At 40.0% G+C, this 26,639-nt stretch overlaps 3 protein-coding genes across 10 annotated transcripts; all 3 read right to left on the bottom strand.

Moving 5' to 3' along the window:
• Window positions 1-5,594: 5,594 nt before the first annotated feature.
• Window positions 5,595-7,522, bottom strand: LOC109793936 (retrovirus-related Pol polyprotein from transposon RE1). Its single transcript, XM_083060822.1, has 2 exons — window positions 7,086-7,522; window positions 5,595-6,927 (listed from the first exon to the last, which is right to left on the bottom strand). The coding sequence occupies exons 1-2, from the start codon at window positions 7,520-7,522 to the stop codon at window positions 5,595-5,597; spliced, it is 1,770 nt and encodes a 589-aa protein (XP_082916948.1).
• An 8,865-nt stretch (window positions 7,523-16,387) lies between these two features.
• LOC145949914 (uncharacterized) lies at window positions 16,388-17,869 on the bottom strand. The gene has a single exon (XM_083060821.1). It carries the CDS (start codon window positions 17,867-17,869, stop codon window positions 16,388-16,390), a length of 1,482 nt encoding a protein of 493 aa, XP_082916947.1.
• A 4,533-nt stretch (window positions 17,870-22,402) lies between these two features.
• LOC145949491 (ATP-dependent Clp protease proteolytic subunit 2, mitochondrial-like) lies at window positions 22,403-25,815 on the bottom strand. Of its 8 annotated transcripts, XR_014427707.1 has the most exons (5): window positions 25,161-25,814; window positions 23,848-23,968; window positions 23,308-23,430; window positions 23,092-23,167; window positions 22,403-22,867 (listed from the first exon to the last, which is right to left on the bottom strand). XR_014427707.1 is itself a non-coding variant. In XM_083059450.1 (2 exons), exons 1-2 carry the CDS (start codon window positions 25,456-25,458, stop codon window positions 23,928-23,930), a joined length of 339 nt encoding a protein of 112 aa, XP_082915576.1. In that variant the 5' UTR covers window positions 25,459-25,814; the 3' UTR covers window positions 23,847-23,927. The 8 variants fall into 8 exon arrangements, 1 of the variants encoding a protein (XP_082915576.1); XR_014427710.1 differs by lacking the exon at window positions 23,308-23,430 and having other exon boundaries at window positions 25,161-25,815; XR_014427705.1 differs by having other exon boundaries at window positions 22,403-23,167.
• Between the last annotated feature and the right edge of the window lie 824 nt (window positions 25,816-26,639).

The following is a 26,639-nucleotide window of genomic DNA, read 5'->3' as shown; positions in this document are numbered from 1 at the left end:
ATTCATAGCATTTTGGGGTTGAAGAAGAGTCTTCTCCTTTTCTTTTATTGTTGAAGTTGATTCTTTTTCGGTTTCCTTTGTTTCTAAGGAATTTGTTGAATCTCTTTATAAAGAGACTGAAATCCTCATCATCCTCTAAACCATCTTCCACAATATTTTCTTCTTTCTCATCTTCTTGTTGAATGGATGATGATGTTTTGAGTGCTATCCCTTTCTTTCTTTTATCACTTTCCTCATTTTGATTCAGTCTCATTAATTCCATTTCATGTTCTTGGAGTTTTCCGAACAATGAGGCAAGAGGCATGGTTGTCAGATCTTTTGATTCAGCAATTGCAGTCACTTTCGGTTGCCATTCCCTACTCAAACATCTCAAAACTTTGTTAACAAGATCTTCATTAGGAAACACTTTTCCTAGAGATGCAAGATGATTAATTATATGCGTAAATCTCTTTTGCATGTCTTGTATGCTTTCATTTTGATTCATTCTAAATAATTCATATTCATGAGTGAGAGTGTTTATCCTAGATCTTTTCACATCATTAGTGCCTTCATGTGTTACTTCAAGTGTATCCCACATTTCTTTAGCACTTTTACAATTTGAAATTCTAAAATATTCATCAATTCCTAAAGCAGAAGTGATTATATTTTTGGCTTTTAAGTTATATTGAACCTTTCTTCTATCATCTTCACTCCATTGATCTTTGGGCAAATTTTTTATTTCATGACCAACTACAATAGTGGGAATGAAAGGACCAATTTCAATAGCATCCCATATGTTTAAGTCTATGACTTCTATAAAAATTTGCATCCTAGATTTCCAATAATGATACCCTACCCCATTGAATATAGGAGGTCTATTAATAGAGTTTCCTTCGGGAAATAACAAATTTGATGAGGCCATTTCAAATCTTGAAGCTTTTAAACCTTATACAAGAAACCTGCTCTTGATACCACTTGTTAGTCAAGTAGCCTTGTATAACTTAAGAGGGGGGGGTGAATTAAGTTATCTAATTTTTCTTCTCTTTTTAAGTTTTTCAAACTTCTTTCTTATAAATTCAATATCATAAACAATTTGAATGTAATGATGCAAAAACTTCACAATCAAAATTAAAAGTATAGGGAAAGAGAATTGCAAACTTGATTTTATACTGGTTCGGCCAACCTTGCCTACATCCAGTCCTCAAGTCACCCACTTGAGATTTTTCACTATGCTTGTAACCTTTACAAGACTCAAATTCTCCAACACTTAGGAATTCCCTTTCCTTGTGTTGAGAATCACAGACCACCAAGGAGAAAAACACTTTCTCCTTTTACAGATCAATAGTTGAAATGAATGAAGTAGAACAACTCTCTTTGAAGAGTGGATTTTACACTTTGTTGATCTAGTAGAAATCTTTAGATAATATTTGCAAATGATTTTGGCCAAGTGAATGTAAAGATAATTTTTCACAATATCGTTCGTAACCTTTTTCTGAAAAATTATTGGTATTTATAGATGATTGTTTCATAGGTCATGACTTTTCATGAAGAGTTGTGTCTTTCTAAAATTTTCCAGAAAATAGGCTTTGGTAATCGATTACAAAACTTTGTAATCGATTACAACGCTTTAAGTTCAAAAGTTTGGAACGTTGTAAAATTTAAATTCAAACTTTAAAATTTTAAACTTCTGGTAATCGATTACAATAAATTGGTAATCGATTACCAGAGCACGTTTTTATAATTGAATTTTGAATGTCGCCACCGGCCCAAACGGGCCTCGGCGGTCGCGAAGACGGTCGAGCTCGCTTTTATTTTAGTTTTGAAAATGTATTGGATTATTAGAACGACTTGTTCTCAAACTGAGACCTTGTCGATCTTATCCAATTTATTTATTAAATGTCTCACCAATCCATGTTAATCCCAAGCGGGACCCTCCATGGATTAGTGGTTTTCGTAGTAAAAGGGTTCGTGGAGTCGCCACCAATGTTTTACTCAAAACATTGGAAAAAGGGATAAGGCAATTGATTTTATAAATCAACTTTGGCCATTACAACCAGAGTTGGGTAAGGGAGTCGGTTACGCGTGGGGAAGGTGTTAGCACCCCACAGCGCCCCTTTCGGGTTCCCTATGACAGATTATTTCTAAAATAACAGTGTAAAATTACTAAATTACCCCTATTTATTCTAAGCAATTATAAATTAACTATCTACATGATTACAGTTTAAATATGCACACAAAAAGCAGTAAAAGGAAGGATTTAAGAAGAAACCTTTGAAGCGTGCTTTTATATATTTCGTAAAACTGGGAAGCTTTTTGGCGTTCCCTCGCTCTACAAGCCCGCTCGCTCCCTCCTATAAAATTTTGACTACGGAAATCCGGAGGATTTCCCTTCGACTAGGTTCGATCCTCAAGCAAAATGGCTCGGGGCTCAAGAACTTCGTCGGATCAACTCTCCGAGTGATTTCTAGGGCAGAACACTGCTCAAAAACCCCAGAATACTCAAGGAGAGGGTTGAAATTATGTTCAAAAGTGTGTAATGACGTCCAATTGACGTCATATTTATAGGGAATAAGCGCAATACGGGCTACAGAATCAATACGGCCGTATTGAAATTTTTGAACTTCAATACGGTCGTATTGAAGTTCAATACGGCCGTATTGAAATTTAGAAATTTCAATGCGCCCGTATTGAGTTCACTGCGGCTGTATTGAAGCTTCAATACGGCCGTATTGATTTCAGTACGGCCGTATTGAAGTTTCAGAAACTTCAATACGCCGTATTGAGTTCACTGCGGCCGTGTTGAAGCTTCAATACGGCCGTATTAAGTTTAGTACGGCCGTATTGGGCTTCATTCCCTCCACTTCCTTATTTTAAGCTACTCTAAGACCTCTAAATCTACAGATAGCCATCCTATGGTCTTCTAGGAGTCCTTCTGGCTGACTTTCCTTCGATCTTTGAGGGTCTTCGAGTTTTATTTCCGACCCGGACAATTTTAGGGGTCTACATTGAACATATGAGTTTTCATCCTCTGGTAATCGATTACATGTACTGGTAATCGATTACCAGACTGTTAAAGCTTAAGATATAGAAAAACTTCTATTTTCAAAAACTTATTTAAAAAATTATATTTGGGTTTTCTTTGAAATTCTTTATTTTAAATGGCCAAGAATCTTATGCAATATTTCTAAAGATTTCTTTTTACATATAAAGCTAGGTTGACAAGACTTATCTAAAATACTTTGAGATTCTTGTTTCTTGATCACCTTGCTTTAACTTGACCTCTTGTTTTCTACAATTTCTTTGGCATCATCAAAATCCTTTACATACGTTCTTCCACATAATCGATTATTCCAGAAACAGGCAAAAAGGATGCCTTGCTGCAATAATCGATTATTTGTGAAATAATCGATTATCCCAGAAATGACTCTCTGGAATAATCGATTATCCAACAAAATAATCGATTAAATTGTTCTTGGTTGATTTCCAGAAATCATGAAGAAAAAAATAATCGATTATTCTTTAAAATAATCGATTATCTAATTCTGAAAAACTTATAAATAGTTTGACCATTTTGAAACTTCAGAACAGAGTTAGAATTGAGAATCAAAATTAGAAAAACGTGTTTGTGAAGTCTTTGTGACAATCTTGGAGAGTTTTCTTTGTGAATCCAAGAAGAAAAACGTTTTTGAAAAGATTTGAGAAAAGATCATCATCATCACATTCTTGAAAGGAAAGAGATTAAGATTTGCTTCTGAATTCCAGGTGAATTCGTTCCTTAATTCATTGTGAATACTTGTAAATCTTGAGTAGGTTTCTCAAGTGGTAAGGAATTCTTGTAGTGGGTTTCTACAAGGGGTTCTTTCTTGTGGTCAAGAAAGTGGTTATCTTGAATGTAGGAGTGTATGCATGTGTGGTATGCTTGTAAACCTTCTTCATTAAGATAGTGGAACAAATCTTGATCAGGTTATGATTGAGGACTGGATGTAGGTCACATGTGGAGTGGCTGAACCAAGATAAAAGACTTGTGCAATCTTCTCTTACCCTTATCTTTTACTTTGTGTAATATCTTGATTGTATATTGAAAAGATTGTTCTTGATTAACATGTTTGCATGAGCAGCATTGGTTTGAACTGAGCATTACATATTGTTCTATTGGTTAATCAAGAAAGCATATAGGATTCATTCTTCATTAACAAGTCTTTAAGAAACTTCATTTAAAATTCATTTTTTGAAAAGTTTAAATTGAAATAAATATCCTAAAAACTCTGAAAATTTTTAAAGTGTCATAGAATCCAATTCACCCCCCTCTTGGATTGAGCCATTCTTTTCTAACATAAACTTGTGGCATGCATCTGCATTATTCCCGGTAATGACAAGATCATCAACATAAATTAGAACAACCAAGAAAATGTCATCATGTGAATAGATGAAAAGACTATGATTTGCATGACATTCTTGAAACACATATTTTATGAGTGCTTATGAGAGCTTATGATACCAATTTCGTGAAGCTTGTCGTAAACCGTATAAGGATTTCTTTAAGTGACAAACCATGCCTTCTTTGGGAGTCTCATATCCTTGTGGAACGTCCATGTAGACCTTTTAATCCAGTTCACCATGCAGGAATGCGTTACTAATATCCATTTGGTGGAGTCCCCATCCTCTAGCTATTGCAACCGTGAGCAAGCATCAAACTGTGGTCATTTTTGCTACTGGTGCAAAAGTTTCATTGAAGTCTTCACCTTCAACTTGTGTGTAACCCTTCGATACGGGTCATGCCTTATGCCTATCAATCTCACCTGTCGACTTGTATTTGATTTTATACACCCACTTGCATCCAATAGCCTTCTTCCCTTTAGGTAATAGCGTGAGCTCCCAAGTCTTATTATCATACAATGCTTTGAGTTCTTGTGCCATGGCTTCTTGCCATGCTGGTTTATGGACAACTTGTAGGTATGACTTTGGCTCCTCATAACATGAGATATCTACAAGATAAGCTTGATATTTTTGTGAGTAATGATCATAGCTTACATATCGTGAGATAGGATAGACCATACCTGAAGAGGTTAAAGAACCCGATGACTTGCATGAAGGGGTTTTAGTCGCTTTGTGGCAATAATAGTCTTTGGATAACTTGGTGGCTGACGCGTCCGTGGTGCAAGCTGTGTTGTCTCAACAGGCGTGTAATACTCCCCCTAACTTCGAACGTTTTCTTTTGGGCCAAAAGATCCTTGTTCATCATTGTGAAAATTAGATAATTTTTCTTTTTCTTTCTCATCATGCTTATTTTCAGAATTTTCTTCTTCAATCAAGTGAGGCACATCATGAAATATAGTTAACAGAGGATCTACTATAGGATCTCTTTCACACAAGGCATAAGGAAAAACATTCTCATAAAAAATAACATTACAAGAAATAGAGAACTCACGTGTCTTTAAGTTGTATACTTTCCATCCTTTTTGTCCTTGTGAGTAACCCACTAACATACATCTTTTAGTTCTCGGATCAAATTTGTCTTGTTGTTTGGAGGAACACTTCACATAACATAGACATCCAAAAACCTTTAAGAGGTCATAAGATGGTGATCTTCTAAATAATAACTCATAGGGAGTGAGTCATTCATTAGCCACAGTAGGCGTTCTATTGATGATGTAGGTGGCTGTCAACACACATTCTCCCCAAAAGGATATAGGGAGATTGGCCTGAAATCTTAATGCCCTTGTGACATTGAGAATGTGCCTATGTTTCCTCTCTACACGTCCGTTTTGTTTAGGTGTCCCCACACAAGATGTTTCATGCATAATTCCCTCTTGCTGGAAAAATTGTTGGATCGCAACATTAGTAAATTTAGTCCTGTTATCACTTCGAAACCTTTTTACCTTAGTGTTAAATTGTGTTTTTACCATATTGCAAAAACTCATCAAGATGCCAACAACTTCTACTTTTGTTTTTAATAAATAAGCCCATGTCCCACGTGTGAAGTCATCAACAATGGTGAGGAAATAATGTGAACCTGTGTTTGATGTTGTACGATACCTCCCCCATAAATCACAATGTATAAGAGCAAAAGATTTCGTAGCTTTATAATCACTTTGGTTAAAAGGAAGCCTACATTGTTTGGACTTGTGAAAAATATCACAACAATCAACTTTATTAAAATCAAAACTACATTTAAGTAAACGAGAAAGGCATTGTAGAGTTTTAGCTGAAGGGTGTCCCATCCTTGCATGCCAAAGAGTGGTTGCATCCCTCCGAACTACTACTAGAGATATTCCTTGTGTTATCCTTTTCAGTACATAAACCCCATCATGTAGATCACCTAATCCAATTATCCTCTTCGTGTTCTGGTCCTGTATCACACCATAATTAGCATGGTAAGTCACTGTACAATTTAGATCATTTGTCAACTGATGAATAGATATCAAGTTACAACTAAAATCAGGTACAAATAAAACATTATTCAATTTGATATCTTTATTGAGATTAATAAACCCTGTCTTTTCAACAAACACTGTGTTCCTTGTGGGTATAGTGATATAGAATGGCTTTTCAAGATTTTTAACTCCCTTTAGAAGTGAAAACAATGGTGTCATGTGGTGTGAGGCACCACTATCCAAGACCCACTGTTGATCTCCAAATATTTTGTCATTACCAGCTATAGTTTCATGCTGTTTAGCATTTCTCTTCATATAAGTTCCACACAATGCATGTCCCGTTGTAATTTCTTGTGTGTTGTCCGCCCTTTCGTGACTCTCATTCACATGAGCAAGATGTGTTGTGGGCTGTCCTCTAGTGGGTTGTCCTCCAATTCTGTTAGGACTTCTCTGCGATCTCCAAGTATTCCAATTGGGTGGGTACCTAACTAGTTCGAAGCACTTTGACTTGGTGTGCCCAACCTTGCCGCAATGATCGCACTTCAGGTTGGACCCATCTCGCCTTTTCTGTTTGCTAGTGCGAAATGAATAGAACGCGATCCCGACTCAACTTTGTTATTCTTTTCTTTTTCTGCTGTGAATCACGCTTCTTCCCTCAAAATAAAATTAAAGGTGTGCCGAAGTGAGGGTAAAGGATCTGTGTTAAGGATGGTGGCTTTAACATGAGCAAACCGTTCATTGTCAAGACATCCAAGAAATAAGTGAACATGATGATCCTCTTCCCTTTGGATGAGTTCCTTAGAAGCTCTGCAGGTGCATTCTGGTAATGGATGTTGTTCATTCAGTTCATCAATAAGAGTCTTGAACTTGGTGTAAAATTCTGTCATGCTAGTGTCATGTTCTTGTTCCATCAAGCACAGTGAACGCCATAGTTGATGAATACGAGGTGCATTGGTTTGTGCAAAGCGTTCTTCAAGATCAAGCCATACGTCTCTTGCGGTGGTAGCATTTGAGATACTCCTATGTAGGCTCGGATTGGTGGAATTGATAATCCAAGCCATCACCATCGAGTCTACCTTCTCCCAATTCAGGTAATCTGCCTTATGTGATGTCAGTCTCTTGATGCTTCCATCAATGAAGCCCAACTTTGTCTTCACACGTAAGGCCATGCTCATGGAACGTGCCCAGGTGCGATAGTTGTCTCCATCCAGGAATACAACAACAAGGGGTGTTCCTGGATTGTCCGAGGGACGAAGATAAAAGGGTGAATTTGGTGTGATAATAGATGCAGATTTGCGATCATTGGAGGTATGAATTTTCTTCTTGATTCATCTTCTACCTCGGTATTGGTCACGGGATCGTCCCGCTTTGATGTCATATTGAAATTGAGTATATGGTATATTTTGTTTGATTTTTATCAGAGTTACAAGTGTGCCTATATTTATACAAGCAAGCCTAACAACTTGATAAGACACTGCAACAAAATAACAACTCATAACAAATTCAGTTTACTGAGATAAGATAATTTTTCTGTTACTTATCATTCTATTCTATTATCCATCATTATCCTCTATTAATATATATATATATATATATATATATATATATATATATATATATATTATTTCTTACATATTTCTCTTCAATCAAACAACCAAATTTTCACTCTATTTCTTATTTATTAATTTTCACTTTTCTATTTCTCTTCACTTTATTTTTTATCAATTTTTTTTTCTCCCTACCAAACACAAGCTTGGAGTACTCTAGTAATAAGTTCTTATTCGATTCTTAAATATAAAAACAGGTTCTTATGTTAATTTATTATTAGAGTATTGTGAAAGTTCTTGCACGTGTAAGAACTCGGTTCTCAACATAAAATAATTAATTTATTTGTCAAAATCAGATGACAAAATTAAGAAAAAGTAAGTTAATTAAGAATCAAAATAAATCCTGATAGAGTAAAAAGAAAACGTGGTGAAAAATCTTATATTTGCAAAGTGAGACCCAGAAAAGGCAATTTAAGAGTCCAAACAAAATTTGTTCTAACATTTAACATTGTCTTATATGGTTGTTCCTGACTTGTTTTGTAGATTTAATTTTTCTCAAACATAAGACGCCGTTACAAGGAATTCATATAAGATGGTCTAATCTGAGATTGTTATTTTAGCCTTGGAATTCTGCATCCCTTACTGTAGGACGTGGAACCACACAAACACAGTTGGTAAATCATATTCTTTAATGTTTGGAATTCAACTCTGGCAAATAGATACCACGTACAGCTTTTACATCATCCGGGCTTTATGCCCTGACGAACGTATATATGACATGCCTCTATTTAAAGTTACACAAATCATACACCAACTAACAAACAAAAACATGAACTAAGCCTTGATCTTTGAGTGTGATCTTTTTAAAAAAAGGATTTTAGATTCAAGTTTTGTGTAGAAAAAATGTTGTTAGGAGAGAACAAGTTCCATGTTAAAGATAATTAACTAAATCTTTTAATGAAAATTAGTGATTAATAAAATTGATAGATATTTATTAATAATATAGTTAAAAAAAAGAAGAAGCAAAAGTAAGGATCACTACTACAATACAAGCTATCTACATCGGTTCTGTATCATCATCTACATCGGTTTTAGAACCGATGTAGAAGAGGGTGACGTAGTAAATGTATATAAATCTACATTGGTTCATTACAACCGATGTAAATCTATACCCCTCTATCTGCCGCCGAGAACTGCGTCGTCGCCATCACCGCTACCTTGTTGTAGCTGTAGTTGGATACCTGAAGAAATCAACATTCACCAAGATAAACAAACAAACAAATTAACGTTACGCGACTTGGATCTTTTCTGCTCCGTCTTCGGATCCACCTCCACCATCATCCTCCAAGCCAACACCAATCTCCAAAGCCCCAACAACACCTTCCAATTGGGCCTCTTCACCTTTTCTCCATCCCCATCCCCAAGCCCATCCAACTACGACGTCGCCATCTGCCACACCTCCCTCCCCAGCCCAAACGCAATCTGGGTCGCCAACCGCCGCACCGCCGCCCCGACCCAATCCCTCTCCTCCCTCCATCTCACCGCCACCGACCAACTCCTCCTAACCCACAACAACACCACCCTCTGTTCCACCCCCAATCACACCCCGACTCTCACCCTCAAGCTTCTGGACTCTAGGAACCTAGTCATCCTCACCGTCGACGGTGTCATTTCATGGCAGAGCGCTTCAACTCCCCCACCGACACCTGGCTCCTCGGCATCAACCTCAGACGCTTCAACTCCCTCACCTCCTGGCCCACCCCAACCGACCCCTCCCCAAGCCCCTACTCCATCCGCCTCAAACCACCCACCTATGGTCAGTTCCAGGATGCACGAGTGACGCGAGGCAAGGACCTTGGAGTCGCAGGCGCCGCAAAGGAAGTTGAAGGGAATAAGGAAGTTGAGGAAGGAAAGGGAGGGGACTAGGGTTGCTCACGGGGTTCTATACTTTAAATAATTACAAAATTGACACCGTGCATTTAAATCTACATCGGTCCAATTAAAAACCGATGTAAAATTTCAATAATTACATCGGTTTTGTACATAACCGATGTAAATTTGCTTTCATATTTACGAATATGCCACCGCATGCAGTTTTTACATCGGTTCTACCTAAACCGATGTAAAATTGACGATGTAGAATGGTCACTTTCTAGTAGTGGATTCTCCTCCGAATACTACACTGTGCCTCTAATATAACTTTATTTAAGTTTAAGGGACTAAGTCTATTTTTAAATTAACTAATTTTAAGGAATAATTTTTTTCCAAAATGAAATTAAAAGAAAATATCCCGGTTGGACGAAAATATCTTATAAAGGGAATTAATTAGGATAATATTTTAATTTGGGAAACATATTTGGTTAAAAGAGTATTTGAAAAGCCATCCTACTGTTCTTGGGTTTTGCCAAGAACATATATAGCACTCGATACCAACGAATGTGAACGAAAGCTTTCGGTATTCTTCTCTTGTTTTCATCCACACCAAAGAATCCACTTTTACCATTGGTATTTTTTTAGTTCCTTGTTCTCGACCCATGCGTATTTAAGAAAGATCACCATATATTCCAAAATCCAAACTCTACACTTTTTTCTCTCACCATGTTTTGTGCGTGTTAAGTTCAAGGAAACTACACGGCTTTGCAAAAGGAACAAGATATTTGATTAACACTCAAATGGAGAAGGGTCCATTTACCCTAAAAGTAAGTGTATCTAAACTTACTTCATTCAATAAGTTATGTTTTACATTAAATTTTAACGATTCAACCATTGAAATAAAAAATTTTAATATATAGATAAAGTATGTAAATTTTTAAAAAAAACTTGAAAACTATTTCATATTTCGTTTAACTAATTCAAATTGACAAATAATTATAAAAACATTTTATATGTTGATTTGGATTAATAAATGGAGTATCAAAGAATTTTAAAATTTTTTAAAAATTTGAAGATTTGATTTATGCATTAAAAACTTTTAATTCAATGATTAGATTATTAAAATATAAGATGTGGGTTATTGAGTGAAGTGGATCTCTCCTCATATATATATATATATATATATATATATATATATACAATATATATAGAGAGAGAGAGAGACAAAGAAAGGGAGAGAGAAAGAGAGAAAGAGAGGAGGGATCCATTTACTCTAGGAGTAAATCTAAGTAGACTTACTCCGTTCAATAACTCATGTTCTATATCAAATTTCAACAATCAAACAGTTGAATTTAAAATTCTTAACGCATAGATCAAATCTGCAAATTTTAAAAAAATTTGAAAGTTATTTGATATTTCATTTCATAAATTCAAATCAATGTATAAAATAGATTTCTCCTTATATATATATATATATATATATATATATATATAGATCAAAATTCATCAATATAATTTTTATCCACTATTACAATATTTATATTGTCAATAATTTTATATTGAAGCTAAATTTTGTCAATCTAATTGTTGAATTATAATATTACATCAATTTTTGTCGATATCAATGAGGTATCTAATAATATGGATTAATATAAATCTTGTATATACGTTGGAAATTCGAGATTAGAAGGATAAATATCATTAATATAAAATTTTAGCATAAGCCAAATGGAGAGAACATGTAACATCCCAAATTTTTAAGAATAAATTAATAAAAATAATTTAACTAATCAATTAGAGTTATTTTGTGTTCTTACCAGAATTTGGTCGTAGAGGTGACCCGTCCAGTAAGATCGGTGAGCCTCCTTTGCTTGATGTATTGGTGCTCCAAGATGGGGGAGGTACCTGCAAAAGAGACTCCGATGCCAAAGTTAGGGTTTGTATAAATAATAGTCTCGTATATATAATGCACGTACCTTGAAGTGATTTAGGTTTGTCTTGGGCCTTGGGCCTGAGATAGGATATGTTGTGATGTAATTAGATGAGGGAGCCCGTCTGGGGCGGGATCCCGGGTTTCAGTTGTGATTTGCTCAAATACCGGGCTGACACCAGATAACTAGTTGTCCGGGGTCGCCCCGTGTTGATAACCCGAGCTCGGAGCCCGGTTGCGAAGTACGGATAGTACACTAGCCCCCCGAGCTCTGAAAGCCGTAGGTCGAGGAGTTAAGACCGAGCTCGCTAGAGGGGAGTGGCTTTTCGCATACGTTATCTGAAGATCTGCCATGTGTCATAGCTGTTCATTTCCCGGAAACGTGCGCGTGGCGCATTAAGGGAAATGACAGTTATGCAATGATGATTTGCAATTAATGTGTCATCAGGCGTGCCCCCTTGGCCGACACGTGGCCTGGCCGTTTTGAATTGGGGAGAGGTTTTTCTTTTTCTCGCGCCTCTTTCCCTTTTCTCTTTACTCTTTTTTCGTCCTTCGGCTTCTCGTGCACGCTTCGTCTTCGTCTGCTCTCCATCTCTGTTTTCTCCGTCTTTCTTGTGCTTCTTTGAGTTTTCTTGTTCTTCTTGATGGCTGGTGGTCGTGGCGCCGGCTCTTCCGCCCCTGTTAGGGGCAAGGCACGTGGTAAAGCGGTGGTTACCGAAAGGGGCACCGCTGAGGGAAAAGAGATGCCTCTGCCCAGGGACTCGGAGTCGGGCGTCCTTGGCTATGATTGGGTAAAACGCGAAATGGCCAAGGTCGCGAGCGTTTTTTATTCGACTTTGGAGGTTGATGCGCTCTGGGAGACGCATAGGATTTGTGACCCTTCTATCTCTCAAATGATCCGGTTGGAGCCCTGTCCGGCTGGTGAAGGTGTGTATATGAAGAGGTCTGCTGGTCCCCCCTCCTTTTATGTATATCAAAGTTTTTTCAGGGACCTGGGTGTCTGCCTTCCTTTTACGCAGTTCGAATGCGACTTTTTGAACTACGTTAATGCGGCTCCCAGTCAGCTGCATCCCAACAGTTGGGGCTTTTTGAGGGCGTTTCAGGTTTTATGCGCGGTTCTAGGGATGGAAGTGTCCCTTCGGGTTTTTCTTTTTTTCTACCAGTTGAAGGCGGGCGCTCCGCCGTATGGCGTCCTTTCTTTGAATGGGGGTAAGGATGGGGGTTTATTTACTCCTTACTCCTAATCTTATAAAAATTATAGGCAACAGTTTTTCCGGGTTACCCTTGTTGATGTCGACCCTTTGGAGGATGGGGGGTTCTATTTTGGCGGGCTACCGAGGTTCCCCTCCTATTGGTGCCCTGACCCGTCTGGGTTTCATGGGGTGGACCCGTTGCAGCTGACGCCTTCGAAGGCGGCCGCCGTCGAGGCTTTGAAGGCGCTTCCTTGCTCGCTAGACTGCAAGCTCATCCTGTCGCTCGAGCGTTCGGCGCGCAGGGAAAAGGGTTTGGAGGGTGAGTATCTGGTACTTCTTTTACGCGTTAGGGTTTTGTGCTTGCTGACGTGCTTTGTCCTTCGCTTTCAGGTATTGTGGGAAAGGAATTGTGGCACGATTTGAAGCAGCGCTATAATTTCGTTGAGCTTGAGGCTCCTGGGACCTAGGGGGAGGAGGAGGTCTCTCCCCTGAAGATTAATCGGAAGAGGAAGAGGGTCCCAAGGGAGGTTGGGGGGACCTCTGCTTCTCGCGATATGGAGGAGGGTGTTGCCGAGGCCGCCGGCGTTGAGGTGGCGGGCTTGTCTGGGAGTCCTCTGCCTGAGAGGGGCGCTCGGGTGGTTTCCCAGGGGGCGGCGACAGCTGCCAAGCCTCTCGTCCGTCCTGCCGGGGCGTCTACCCGGGCTCCTGAGCGAGTGGCTGGGGTCGCTATGGTGAGTTCCTCGCTTGATTATTTGCTTTCTCTTTTTATGCTCTCTTTCTCGTCTTTCTGAGTTGGTATTGTTTATTGTAGGTGGAGGCTGTTGCCGAGTCAGCCTCCCGGGCTGCTGGTCAAGTCAGCCCGACTTCCGGGGCGGTGGCTCTGACCGTCGGACAAGTTGCCCCAGCTGTTGAGGTAAGCAGCATGTGTTTGCGATCTTTTGATGCGTTATTCCCCGGGTTGTTTATTGTCTTGCGGGGCTTATGCCTTTTCCTATACTTCTTTTGCAGGCGGGCAGGACCACCGAGGTTCTGAAGGTTCCGAGGTCGACGACGGCAAGGGTCGATGTCCCTGGGACAGAGCCGGGGGCTTCTGCCTCTGCTTCGGTCGGCCCTCGTGAGGAGGGTCCTAGTTCTGGGGTTCCAGCCTCTGCTCCGACGGTGAGGGGGCCTCCAAAACGTCCCTACCTTGCTTATTGCTACGCGCAGGAAGGCGCTCCGACGCGATTGGAGCATTTGAGTGCATCGGAGGAGATTGACTCCTTTTGGAGCGCTTCATTGACACCTGAGAAGTTTTTTCCTAAGGGGTTGCTTAGCGCGGCCGACCAGGCGATGCTCGAGTCCGCCAGGCCCATGGGGAGTTTTGATGCCGCTCAGATCTTCCTGCAGAGGGGCACAACCATTGTGGATCACTGGAAGCACAGGTGGTCCAGGCAGCAGGAAGATCTAGCGAAGCTGAAAGGCCGAGTGCAGCCCCTGGTGGAGGAGAACAAAGTTTTGGCCGCCACCCTGGCTGAGGCGAAGATGCAGGGGGCTGAGCTCCAGGCGACCCGGGGGGATCTCGCCGAGGCCCGGAAGTCGTTGGAGGCCGCCTTGCGCTCTAATGAGGGTTATGCGAGCCAGGTTCGCTCCTTGGAAGAGGAGGTAGCATTTTTGAAGGGCAAGCTGGTATTCGTAACTGAGGAGCGTCTTCGTGACGAAGTGGTTCTCAGTAGTAAGGAGGAAGAGGTGGCCGCCCAGAGGGTAAGTCTTTTGGCTTTGGAGGCCGAGAATGCGGCGTTGAAGAGGAGACTTAAGGAAGTCGAGCGTTTTGTTGTGGTGGAACATAAGAGAGGTTTCCTCAAGGCTGCTCGTCAGGCTAGATTCCTCGCGCCGGGGTTTGACTTTTCCGGTATGCATTTGGAAAAGGTTGTTCGCTTCGGGCGGTTAGTCCGGGAGGACGACGTCGAGGAGAGTTCTAGCGACAACGCCTCTGTATAGGACAATTTTGTTGTGTTTGTTTGGTTTATTATTTTTTGTGTATTTGTATTCATGTGTGAATCATGACTTTTGTATATATGAGTTTTGCGCCTGTGCTTGGTTTGGGTTATTCTCGAGGTTTAGGGCACGCATTCGGTGCCCATTGCATAGGTGTTGGTACTTTATTTTGAATTCGTTCTCGACTTCCGCTAATTGTAACGAGGTTCATTTTCGACCTCTAATGAGCGTGTCGGGGTTCGTTTTCAACCTTTGGTAATCATGGTGAGGTTCGTTTTCGACCTCTAATAAACAAAACGAGGTTCGTTTTCGACCTCTAATGGGCATGACGAGGTTCGTTCTCGACCTTTAGTAATGATGGTGAGGTTCGTTCTCGACCTCTAATAAGTGAGACGAGGTTCGTTTTCGACCTCTAATGGGCATGACGAGGTTCGCTTTCGACCTTTAGTAATGATGGTGAGGTTCGTTCTCGACCTCTAATAAGTGGGACGAGGTTTGTTTTCGACCTCTAATAAACGTAACGAGGTGATGAAAGTAATTGAGTGGGAGTAAAATGAAGAGAAGGGGTGAGCCATTTTATTGACAAAAGATGTGTGCCTCGTTAAAAACCCTCTCAGTCGAAATCTATTTTTTCTGAGGTGGGAAAAGAGTACACCGCTTATTTATACAAGACTTAGCTGAAGTAAAACTTGAGATGCGTGGCATTCCAAGTTCGCGGTACGGGCTTTTCGCTGAGCTCCTATAGTCGGTAGGCTCCGTTTTCCAGGTCTTCTGCAACTCGGAATGGGTCGCCCCAAGTGGGTGCGAGCTTCCCGTCTGACATGTCTTTTCGTGCTTCGCCTAGTAGTCGCCATACCAGGTCGCCCGCTCGGAAGGAGCGAGGTCTCACCCGGGAGTTGTATCACCGGGAAGCTCGGAGCTTGCAGGCCTCTTCATGGATTTGGGCTTCGTCTCTGAGCTCGTCTACCAAGTCGAGGTCGGCTGCTAGCTCTTGGGCGTTCTGCTCGCTATTGAAGACTTGGCGTCGGTGGGACGCTTCTCCGACTTCAACTGGGATCATTGCGTCGGCTCCGTAAGTTAGCCTGTAAGGTGTTTCTTGTGTGGTTGACTGGGGGGTGCAGTGATATGCCTAGAGGATGCTGGGGAGCATGTCGGGCCACTGCCCTTTTGCGTTCCCAAGCCGTTTTTTAAGCTCTCGGAGGATGACCTTGTTGGCTGCTTCGGCCTAGCCGTTGATTTGGGGGTGTTCCACTGAGGTTGGGAGATGCTTGATTCCGAGCTCTCGGAGGAAGTTCTCGAATTCTTCTGCGATGAACTGTCGTCCGTTGTCGGTGATGATGGTGTGGGGGATCCTGAACTGCAGACAATGTTCTTCCAGGTGAATTTCCGCACGTTCTTAGTGGTGATTTTGGCGAGTGGGCACGCCTCAATCCACTTGGTGAAATAGTCGATTGCCACTAGGAGGAATTTTAGCTGACCCTTCGCGGGGGGGAATGGCCCGAGAATGTCCATTCCCCACTAGGAGAAAGGCCACGCTAACATCATGTGGTGAAGGGCTTCGGGGGGTTGTCGGTGTGCGTTGCCGAATTGTTGGCACTCTTTGCATTTTTGGATGTAATTTTGGCAATCCGACTTCAGAGTGGGCCAGTAGTATCCAGCTCGGAGTACCCTGGTTGCCATTGAGCGTGCTCCGGAATGCATTCCACATATCCCCTGATGGATTTCTCTGACGACGTAGGCTGCTTGAGACGTGGTCAAGCATTTGAGCAGTGGGGTGGAAATCCCTCGCTTGAATAATTCGTCATCGATGATGATGAACTTGGCTGATCTCATTCTCACCCTTCGTGCCTCGTCTTTATCTTTGGGCAGGGTCCCCTCTTTCAGGTAGTTCCAGATGTCTGCCATCCACCCCAGTTCTTCATTGTCGCTGACATTGACGATTTTGTCGTCCAGGCTGGGTGAGTGCAGAGTTTCCTGGATGATGGTTCGGTGTTGACCGGGCCTTTTAGTACTGGCGAGTTTTGATAGGAGGTCTACTCTGGCATTTTGTTCTCGCGGTACGTGTTTTATGGAGAATTCGTCAAAAGACGAGATCTGTCGGGATGCGGTGTGGAAGTACCACTGTAGAAGGGTGTCTTTTGCCTGGTATGTCCCACTGAGCTGTTCCACCATGAGCTTCGAGTCGTTGTTGCAGTTCACCCTTCGAGCTCCGAGATCGTGGGCTAACCTTAGTCCGGCGAGGAGCGCCTCGTACTCTGCCTGGTTATTGGTCACTTTGAAGCCGGACTTGAGGGATTGCTCCAGGGTGACTTGGTTTGGCCCTTCCAGAATGATGCCTGCACCCCCACCTTTAGAGTTGGAGGACCCGTCAACATGTAGAGTCCATGCCTGGGATTCCTCAGTAGTAGCTGGCGTGAGCTCGGCTACGAAGTCGGCTAAGCATTGGGCCTTCAGGGGTCCGCGGCTTTCGTACTGGATGCCGAACTCGGACAGTTCTATCGACCAAGCAATCATGCGTCCGGCGAGCTCAGGTTTTTGTAGAATTTGTTTGATGGGGTAGTCGATTTTGACTACCACCTGGTGGCTCTGGAAGTAGGGTCCGAGCCGCCGGGCTGCGGTGACCAGTGCCAACGCCAACTTCTCGATCATTTGGTATCTTCTTTCCGCGTCTTGGAGGACTCGGCTGATGAAGTAAATAGGCGTCTGTATCTTTTGGTGTTCTTGTACGATGACGGCGCTGATGGCGTTTTCTGCCACTGCCAAGTAGAGAAGGAGGTCGGTGTTGTGATCCGACCTCTGTAAGATTGGCGGAGTTGTGAGGAAGTTTTTGAAGCTTTGGAAAGCTTCTTCGTACTGATCTGTCCATAGGAAGTTTTTTGGCTTCTTTAGCAGGGTGAAGATTGGCCCCGCCTTCTCCGCGATTTTGGGGATGAAGCGGGATAGCGAGACTAGCCGTCCGGCCAGGCGTTGAACCTTTTTTACCGTTTGTGGGCTTTGCATCTGTATGATGGCTTTGCACTTCTAGGGGTTGGCCTCGATTCCTCTGCTGGTGATCATGAAGCCGAGGAACTTACCCCCCTGGACGCCGAAGACACACTTCTCCGGGTTGAGGCGCATGTTGTGCTTCCTGATCTGGGCGAACACCTCGGCTAGGTCGGCAGCGTGGTCCGTTGCTGAGATGGTTTTAACCACCATGTCGTCCACATAAACTTCCATGTTTCGCCCAATCTGGTGGTGGAATACCTTGTCCATCAGCCGCTGGTAAGTTGCTCCCGCATTTTTGAGGCCGAAGGGCATCACCCGGTAACAATAGTTGGCGTGGTCGGTGATGAAGGACGTGTGCACTTCATCAGGCGGGTACATCATTATCTGGTTGTACTCGGAATAAGCGTCAAGGAAGCTGAGGAGGGCATGTCCGGAGGCTCCGTCGACTAACCTGTCGATGCTCGGCAAGGGATATGAGTCCTTGGGGCATGCTTTGTTGAGGTCGGTATAGTCGACGCACATACGCCACTTTCCTGAGTTCTTCTTTACTAGGACCACGTTTTCCAGCCATGTAGTGTACCTGACTTCACGGATGAAGCCGGCGTTGAGCAATTTCTGCGTTTCGATGATGATGGCTTCCCGCCTTTCGCCGTCGACCTTCCTCTTTCTCTGGGCGACTGGTTTTGCCTCCTTGTGTATTGCTAACCTGTGGCAGATGAAGTCGGCGTCTATGCCGGGCATGTCAGCGCTAGACCAGGCGAAAAGGTCGGCGTTCTTGAGGATCTCCGCTTGGAGTTGCTGTCGTAGTTCAGGGGTTAATTGCCTGCTGATCTTTGTGGTTTGTCCGGGGAGTTTCCCGATTTGAAGGTCGTCGAGCTCATTGACGGGGCTGGGTCGTTCGTCATGAGCGTCGGATCTCGGGTCGAGATCGGTGATTTCTTTGTGGTCGGTGTGAGCCAGAGCGGTAAGATCGCTCTTGCGCTGTTTGCCAAGTGAGGCGGTTTCCAGGCTTTCTACGTAGCATTGTCGCGCTACCTGCTGATTTGCTCTGATGGAGATGATCTTCCCATCGTGCCTGGAAATTTCATGGTGAGGTGCGGGGTGGACACCACCGCCCCGAGTTGATTTAGGATTGGCCTGCCGATGATGACGTTATAGGAGGCGTCGGCTTCCACAAGTAGGTATCGAACCAGGACCTGTCTGAAAATCGGGGGTGCTCCAAAAGTCGTCAGTAGGTCTACATATCCCCGAGTGTGAATGCTTTTCCCTACAAAACCGACTAGAGGTTCGGTATGAGGTTGTATGAGAGAGTGGGGGATGTCTAGCCTGAGGAATGTTGGCCAGTATAGGATGTTGGCCGAGCTTCCTTGGTCGACCAAGGTCTTGCGAACTTCCCATTTGGCCAATGCCACCGCTATGACCATGGGATCGTCTTGATTTGGGCTGACCCCGACATAGTCGTCGTCGGTGAAAGTGATCACTGGCGAGTTCTGGCGTGAAGCGTAGGTGGCGGAGTGTATGCGGTTGACCTTGCGCAGGTGTTTTTTCCGGGCCGAGCTACTGGCACCCCCTCCTGCGAAGCCTCCCGCAATCGTACCAATTATTCCCCGTAAGGGAGTTGATTCTACCTCTTGGCTTATCTCACCTCGCAGTGCTCCGCCTGGGTTGAGCTGAGAGTCAGAGGGGTGGTCAGGGTGCCGCCGTCGGGGCTGAACGCGAATCTTTTTGTTTTCCTGATGAGTGTCGCTCTCGTGCGGAGGTTGTTCGGAGTGGTGTCGAGGGAGCTGGGCGCGAATGCGCTCATTCTCGGCACGTAACGCTGCGAGGTCTGCTTCATTAGCGGTCCGCATCGCTGCAAGGTCGTTTTCATGCTGGGTGCGCATATTTTTAAGGTCGGCGTCGTGCTGTTGTCGCATCTGCTCGACTTGGTCGATTAACCACCTTAGGGTTGCAGCGTTGCTGTCCATGGTGATTGAGTGGCTTGCGTCGTCTGTCGCTCGTCTGATATGGCTTCTAGTAGAAACCATGCAGGTGGTCGATAAGAGCTGTCTTGATCGGCCCCACGGTGGGCGCCAAATGTTCTTACCAGAATTTGGTCGTAGAGGTGACCCGTCCAGTAAGATCGGTGAGCCTCCTTTGCTTGATGTATTGGTGCTCCAAGATGGGGGAGGTACATGCAAAAGAGACTCCGATGCCAAAGTTAGGGTTTGTATGAATAATAGTCTCGTATATATAATGCACGTACCTTGAAGTGATTTAGGTTTGTCTTGGGCCTTGGGCCTGAGATAGGATATGTTGTGATGTAGTTAGATGAGGGAGCCCGTCTGGGGCGGGATCCCGGGTTTCAGTTGTGATTTGCTCAAATACCGGGCTGACACCAGACAACTAGTTGTCCGAGGTCGCCCCGCGTTGATAACCCGAGCTCAGAGCCCGGTTGCGAAGTACGGATAGTACATTTTGTAATTAGGAGTGTTATTAATTAATTTAGAGATTTTATAGATAAGAATATTTTAGACAAGAAAAATAAAGATTTTTAAGTTATTTGATAAGATATGCTTATGTAATTTATCTTGAAGTTTTAAATAATTAAAGTATAGAGAGAGTAACTTTGATTAATTGGTTTTTACCGATGGGTTAAGCATGAGTTAAGTTTCTTTTAAAATCTTCTGTACAAGGAAAAAATAAGCTTAGGCTACTACATACATCTCATATTTTAAATTTCACACTGTCATGCTTTAAAGAGGAAAGAGTGACTCATCATTAAAAGAGAATAGCAGTAAAACACAAGAGAGAAAAAGAAGAGAGAAAATTCATTATTTAGTTCGCATACCCACCAGGAAGCGACTGTTGAATTGTAATCAAGGATTCGTCCACTATTGAATCAAGTTAATTTTTGGTCAGCAAGTTTGAAGGATAGAATTCTTTGTTTTCAATGGTTAGAACGTCTAAAGGAAGTCTGAAGTAGAAAATTATTTCGTAGTAACAACTCTATCTTTGGGGGTTATTCATCTTGTTTCTCATTTAGGAGGGAGAATTGGAAGCATTCGGGTACGACCTTGAAGATCCACACTAGAAATCTTGAACCTATTGAGGTAAGGAGTGAGATTGTTGCATCTATAGGTATATATGAGGGAAAAGGGTAGAGAGGCAATCCCTTAGCATTTTAGATTGTTAATATATGTTTATGTAAATGATTTGCTCACTACAAAAAAAAGGATTTTAGCGACCACAGAAATCGGTCGCTAAATTACTTAAATCGGTCGCTATTTACTTTAGCGACCGATTTGAAGTAGTTGCAAAAACCCTGGTCGCAAAGTTATTTAGCGACCGAAATACTGGTGGTCTCTAATTAGCGACCGAAATTTTCGGTCGCTAATTGGTCACTACGATTATGGTCGCCATAGTATATGGGGACCAAATTAGCGACCGAAAAAAGGTCGCTAAATGTGTTATTTATTTTTAAATAATGATTTTCCTTTCCGTCGCTAAGTCGGTCCCTAACAATTTTTAAAATAAAAAATTATTTTTAATTTCGATCGCTAAATCGGTCGCTAAATTTTATTATTTTAAAAAAATAATTTTTATTTCAATCGCTAAATCGATCACCAAGTGTATTTTTTTTAAAAAAAAAATAATTTCTGATTCGGTCACTAAATCGGTCGCTAGATTTTATTATTTTTAAAAATAATTTTCAATTCGGTCGCTAAATCGGTCGCTAAATTTTATTATAATAAAAAATTAATTTTTTTTTCGGTCACTAAATCGGTCGCTAAACATAATTTTATTTTTTAAAAAAATAAAAAAAAACTGATTTTTTTTTGTCGTTAGGCTTACTTTATTTTTAGACATGATCGCTAATTTTATACCTTAAACACTATATATTTTATTTTCATTTTCATTTTGAACCTGTTTAACAATGAAACAATGACACTCATACCAAAATAAAAAATAAAACAAGTTCCTTTGCTACAAAAAAAAAATTGATCCATATTTTACTCCAAACAAAGATAAACGTAAGCTAAATTGCAAACCATTAAAATAAATAATCATCTAGTATGCAAGATGCACTCTTGAATTTAAAAGAAAAATAAAAAGGACAAGTATACAAACCACAATATTTTAACATATAAAAAGATGGTGCTTTACTGCATCGAAAACAATATTGATAAGTCTTGGTTTTTCAAGTTACAGATTCTTCCAATTTTAATGGGAAACCTACTCTTCTATATATATCCTCTCATAGATGACTAAATTAATAGCCTTAATTTTCATCTCCAGCATGATTGAATATCAGATTTCAAATATAGCCTCATATGAAAGCAAAGCATGAAACATAATCAATTTAACAATAACTAATTCTAAAATGCAAGTCAAAACCCAACACATTCATCCAGATTTATTTCAATATAAAGGATAACTGCCACCAACCATATACAAATACATGGACATATATGACCTTAAGCGTTACATGAGCACTCAACACTTTAAACAACTTGGTAACAAAATGAGTAATTAAACATAGAACCAAATGAATCCAAAACGAATAGCTAGTACAAAAATCAGCATGGTCATTAAAATCAGCATGCCACGCAAGTACAAAAAGAAGTAAATATTTTCATCAGATGTAAAATTTTAGATCCCAGCTTGCATCAATACCATGGTCATTAAAATTGTAATTAAGATTTCTATGGCAATCAATACATTTTGGTTTCACTATGCAAAGCGATAAACCAAGAGCTATCATTAAATAATAAAATAAATATTTAAATATAACCAAAGGGAAAATTATCAAATTAAGATTGAGTCACCCAAGACAAATAAGAAGGAAGTATAGCTTGGGCCATGAATATCACCATCATCCTCCAATGGCTGCCTACGAATATCACCATCATCCTCCCTGAGTTCAACCCGTATAAACAAATTCCTTTTCCTACGGATCCCTGAAACTTACGCCACGCTCTACGCGCCAATCATCAGTATCAGGTTTTTCAGGCATTTTAACAACACTTTTTCCTGGAACAACGCAAAGATACAACAAAATTCAAAATCACAGATTCACAAGAGCATGATCAAATTCCAAAATTTATTTGAAACAAAAAAGAAACGATACTCAGGATCAAATGAATCTCAATCTGTTAACTCCATTACAAAGCTGGAAAAGGGTAATGAAGTTTTGACTAAATTACATGCAATAAAAATGAGTCTATAAGTAAAATGAAACGAATTTAAACACTTACCCTCCACTCAAATCCCAAAAAGACTTGAGCTTGATCAATCTCTGTGCTTTTGAGCAGGAAATTTGATTATTTATAGCTATTTTAAAATGTACAAAAAAAAAAAAAAAAAACAAAGTGATGACAAGTGACTTATCGAGCCTCAGAAGCCAGCAAAGTACAGAAAGGAAAATGAATAAATTGTACATTTATAATTTATTCTTCTTGTTAGGGATTTACCAGACATGTTGAAATTTATATTTATCTTGTTCAATCCAAGCAAACAACTTCCTAAATTAGCTCTTCCCAATAAGACAACGACTATTCAGGAAGTTTCGTTCTTTCAAAATTGATAAATCTCACCTTCACAAGATCAAAAATAAAATAAATTACAAGTCAGAAACTAAAATAAAAAGGTAATTAAATAACAGCAAAAACTTAAAAAAAAAATAAAAAGACAAGACAAAAGAGACAAGGCACGTACAAGGCGAGCTGCATAGGCCTAAATGCCTAAATGGAAGCAAATATATAATTATTGAAAAACGGTAATGGATCAGCAAAATAGGATAGAAATAAAAAAGAATGTTAGTAAGTCAGCATAGAAAACACAATCAAACGAGGAAAATATCAGCATGGCCACTTAGAATTAAGATAAGCAAACAAAGCAAAGCATTGCTATAAACTTAATAAGTGTTACACCTTACCACAATATATCACTCAATAAACCAAAACTAAACACGCAAAAAGCATCAAAGATAAATTCAAACAAAGGTAACTCACCATCACAAGGAGAAGAATGAATGCAGGAACGAAGACCCTGCACTAGAGGCACCGTGTGCGTAAAACATTGCAGGATAGAATTAAGAAAGCACGTGTTGCCAAGATTTGAAAGCCCAGCTCCCTGTCAAACAAACACAAACATTTAGAGAAAGAAAAAAAATTAAGAACATAGCCAAAGAAACACAACAACCAGTCAACCACTATCTTGCTATAGTTAAACGCCTGGGTCCACTTCGTTTAGGCCGATTAATCTATTTAACTAACTTCCTATTTTCTCACCCTGCAACGTGCGGGTTAATGTCCACAACAATATTACACTTTCATTACTAATTTTAACTTTACTTTTTACATAAAATATTTTTGTTCATTGTAATAATTTTCCCTGACTTAGGCAAATTTATTTACCATGGAATATAAATATATCAAGTTTTATATGAAAAAAATACCCAATTACAATGCATAAATATTAATTAAAAAGAGTAATTGCATTTAAGCGTTGTTTGATTTGAAATTATACCAATATTTGTTACATTTGTTAAGCTTGTTAAGTTTTTAAGCTTTATCTCAATAGTTCACAATTTTCCATCCAAAATATATGCAAGAAACACAAAACCAGAATCCATTTAAGAGCATGGCAATTAAGGTTGAACATATTTGATTGGCAAACCTTCCCCATCAATCTCCTACAATGATTCTCGATCATAGGATTAATCACTATGCCAATTTTTCATATAAAGAAATGGTGACATACTGACATGACAAAAATATATCAATTTTTCTCATACATTGATACTCAAATGATATCAAGATTTTACTTTTCACACACAAATTAACAATCAAATATATATAGAAAAGAAAATCAAAATAAGTTTCTCCATAAACTAAAAATTAACTTATTCACAAGTTAAAAATAACATTTTAGATAAGTTAACACAAAAAGCTTAATTTATGGACTAACTTATTTCATTTTTTTTTCTCTTGTTTTTCACGCTATAAATGATTCTTTCACCCAAACATGTTCATACTAGCAAATAGACAGAATCAGAGACCAATTTACCTGAGTGTCTGCAATTTAGCAAATATTGTTTTATAAAATAAAGAGAATGTGAGCAATTAATTTAAAACAATTATATATTAGAAAAATGTAGCTTTTACCCATTGAACAATTAACATCAATTACATATTAGAAAAAGAAAAGGCACAGTTTTTACACATCACAGAAGTGTCCCTTCTCATTTTTTTAGACAATTAGGGTTTTGCAAAATGGGATCCCCTAAAAATGGAATTTTGAAGAAGGGTGTGCAATGGGGTACCTGCGGTGACGGCGCCACCGGGGGAGTTGAGGTACATGTGGATGGGTTTGGAAGGGTTTTCGGATTCGAGGAAGAGGAGCTGCGCAACGACGACGTGAGCGGTGTCGTCGGAGATGGGTCTGTTGATGCAGATAATGCGCTTCTTCAGAAGGCGCGAGAAGATGTCGTAAGCCCTCTCTCCTCGGGAAGAGTGTTCGATCACCATTGGGACGATACTGTATGAACGAGCGTTCCTTCCAATTCCATAGAACAGCAACTTCCGAGCAAACGCTTTCGTGCTCCACACAAGGCCTCTCATGGCTCCCTCTCCCTCTCGCTCGGAACACAACGATTAGGCACGATTTCGGTGAGGAAAGCGCGTTGAATTGGGAGAATGAGAAAGCGTTGGGGTTTTAAATTAGGGAAAAAAAATTGGTGTGGGAGTTAGGGTTTTGAAAGAAGGAAGAAGAGGAGGGAAGGTGAAAAGCGTTTAAAGAGAGAGAGAGAAAGGGTTTGAAATGAGAGGGAAAAAACTAAAATGGATTTTTAGTGTGCGGAGAGTTTTGGCACCAAAACTTATTTTGACGAAAGTGACACAATCGCGCACTCAAACCCTATCACCAAAACTGTTACTGTACTTCGTGTTGTTGCTGTGTATTCCCAACTCCTCCTTATTTCCCTACCCCGCCCATTTCACAACTATTTATATTAAAATCATTCATTAATTAATTAAAATTTGTCTTTTATCTCTTAAATTTATAACTGAATTTTTTTTTAGTCTTTGTAATTATGAAAATAGGTTATACATTTCACATGTTATTTAAAAATGTATTTTTTTATTTATTGATTTTTTTTGTGTATTTGACGTTCTTAATATGAAATAAATTCTTTAACAAATTAAGAAGACAAAGTTTAAAAAAGTTAAGTCAAAACTATGTAGAAGACTATATAATAAATAATAATTCAGGTTTAGACTTTAATTTTATAAAATAAATATAATTTATATAAAGTTTGGCATGATCTAACATATTTTCATCCTACTTGTATTTTTTAAAAATATTATTTTAATCCATTATGACTTTTAGTGTCATAAATATGAATGAAAATTATTAAATATATAGTTTGAGACTAAAATTGTACATAAATTTATTTATTACTAATAAAAAAAATATAAATGATATTATATTTTAATATATATTTTTTGTTCTTATAAAATTAAGAAGTCTTGATTTTGATTTTATGAATTTCTTTCTTTATTTTTCATCTTTCTAGATTTTGTAAACACTATTTTTCATCCTAATAAAATAAATAAATTTTGGATTGATCTTTATAAAAAAAAAATTTAACTTTCATCTCTTTAAAATTTAAACTCACTATTTTCGATATGTAAAAATTATTTTAAGATAAATGAATAACAATTATTTTTATGATCTATACGAAATTTTACGAATCTTAAACACCAGTATAATATTACTAACAACTATATGTAACACTTAAGAT

Source organism: Cajanus cajan, chromosome 7 (genome assembly GCF_000230855.2).
Source record: "Cajanus cajan strain Asha chromosome 7, NIPB_CcT2T_4, whole genome shotgun sequence".
NCBI classification, from domain to species: Eukaryota; Viridiplantae; Streptophyta; class Magnoliopsida; order Fabales; family Fabaceae; genus Cajanus; species Cajanus cajan.
Note: the sequence above shows the minus strand (reverse complement) of the source record. Positions and strands in the feature narration are given on the sequence as shown.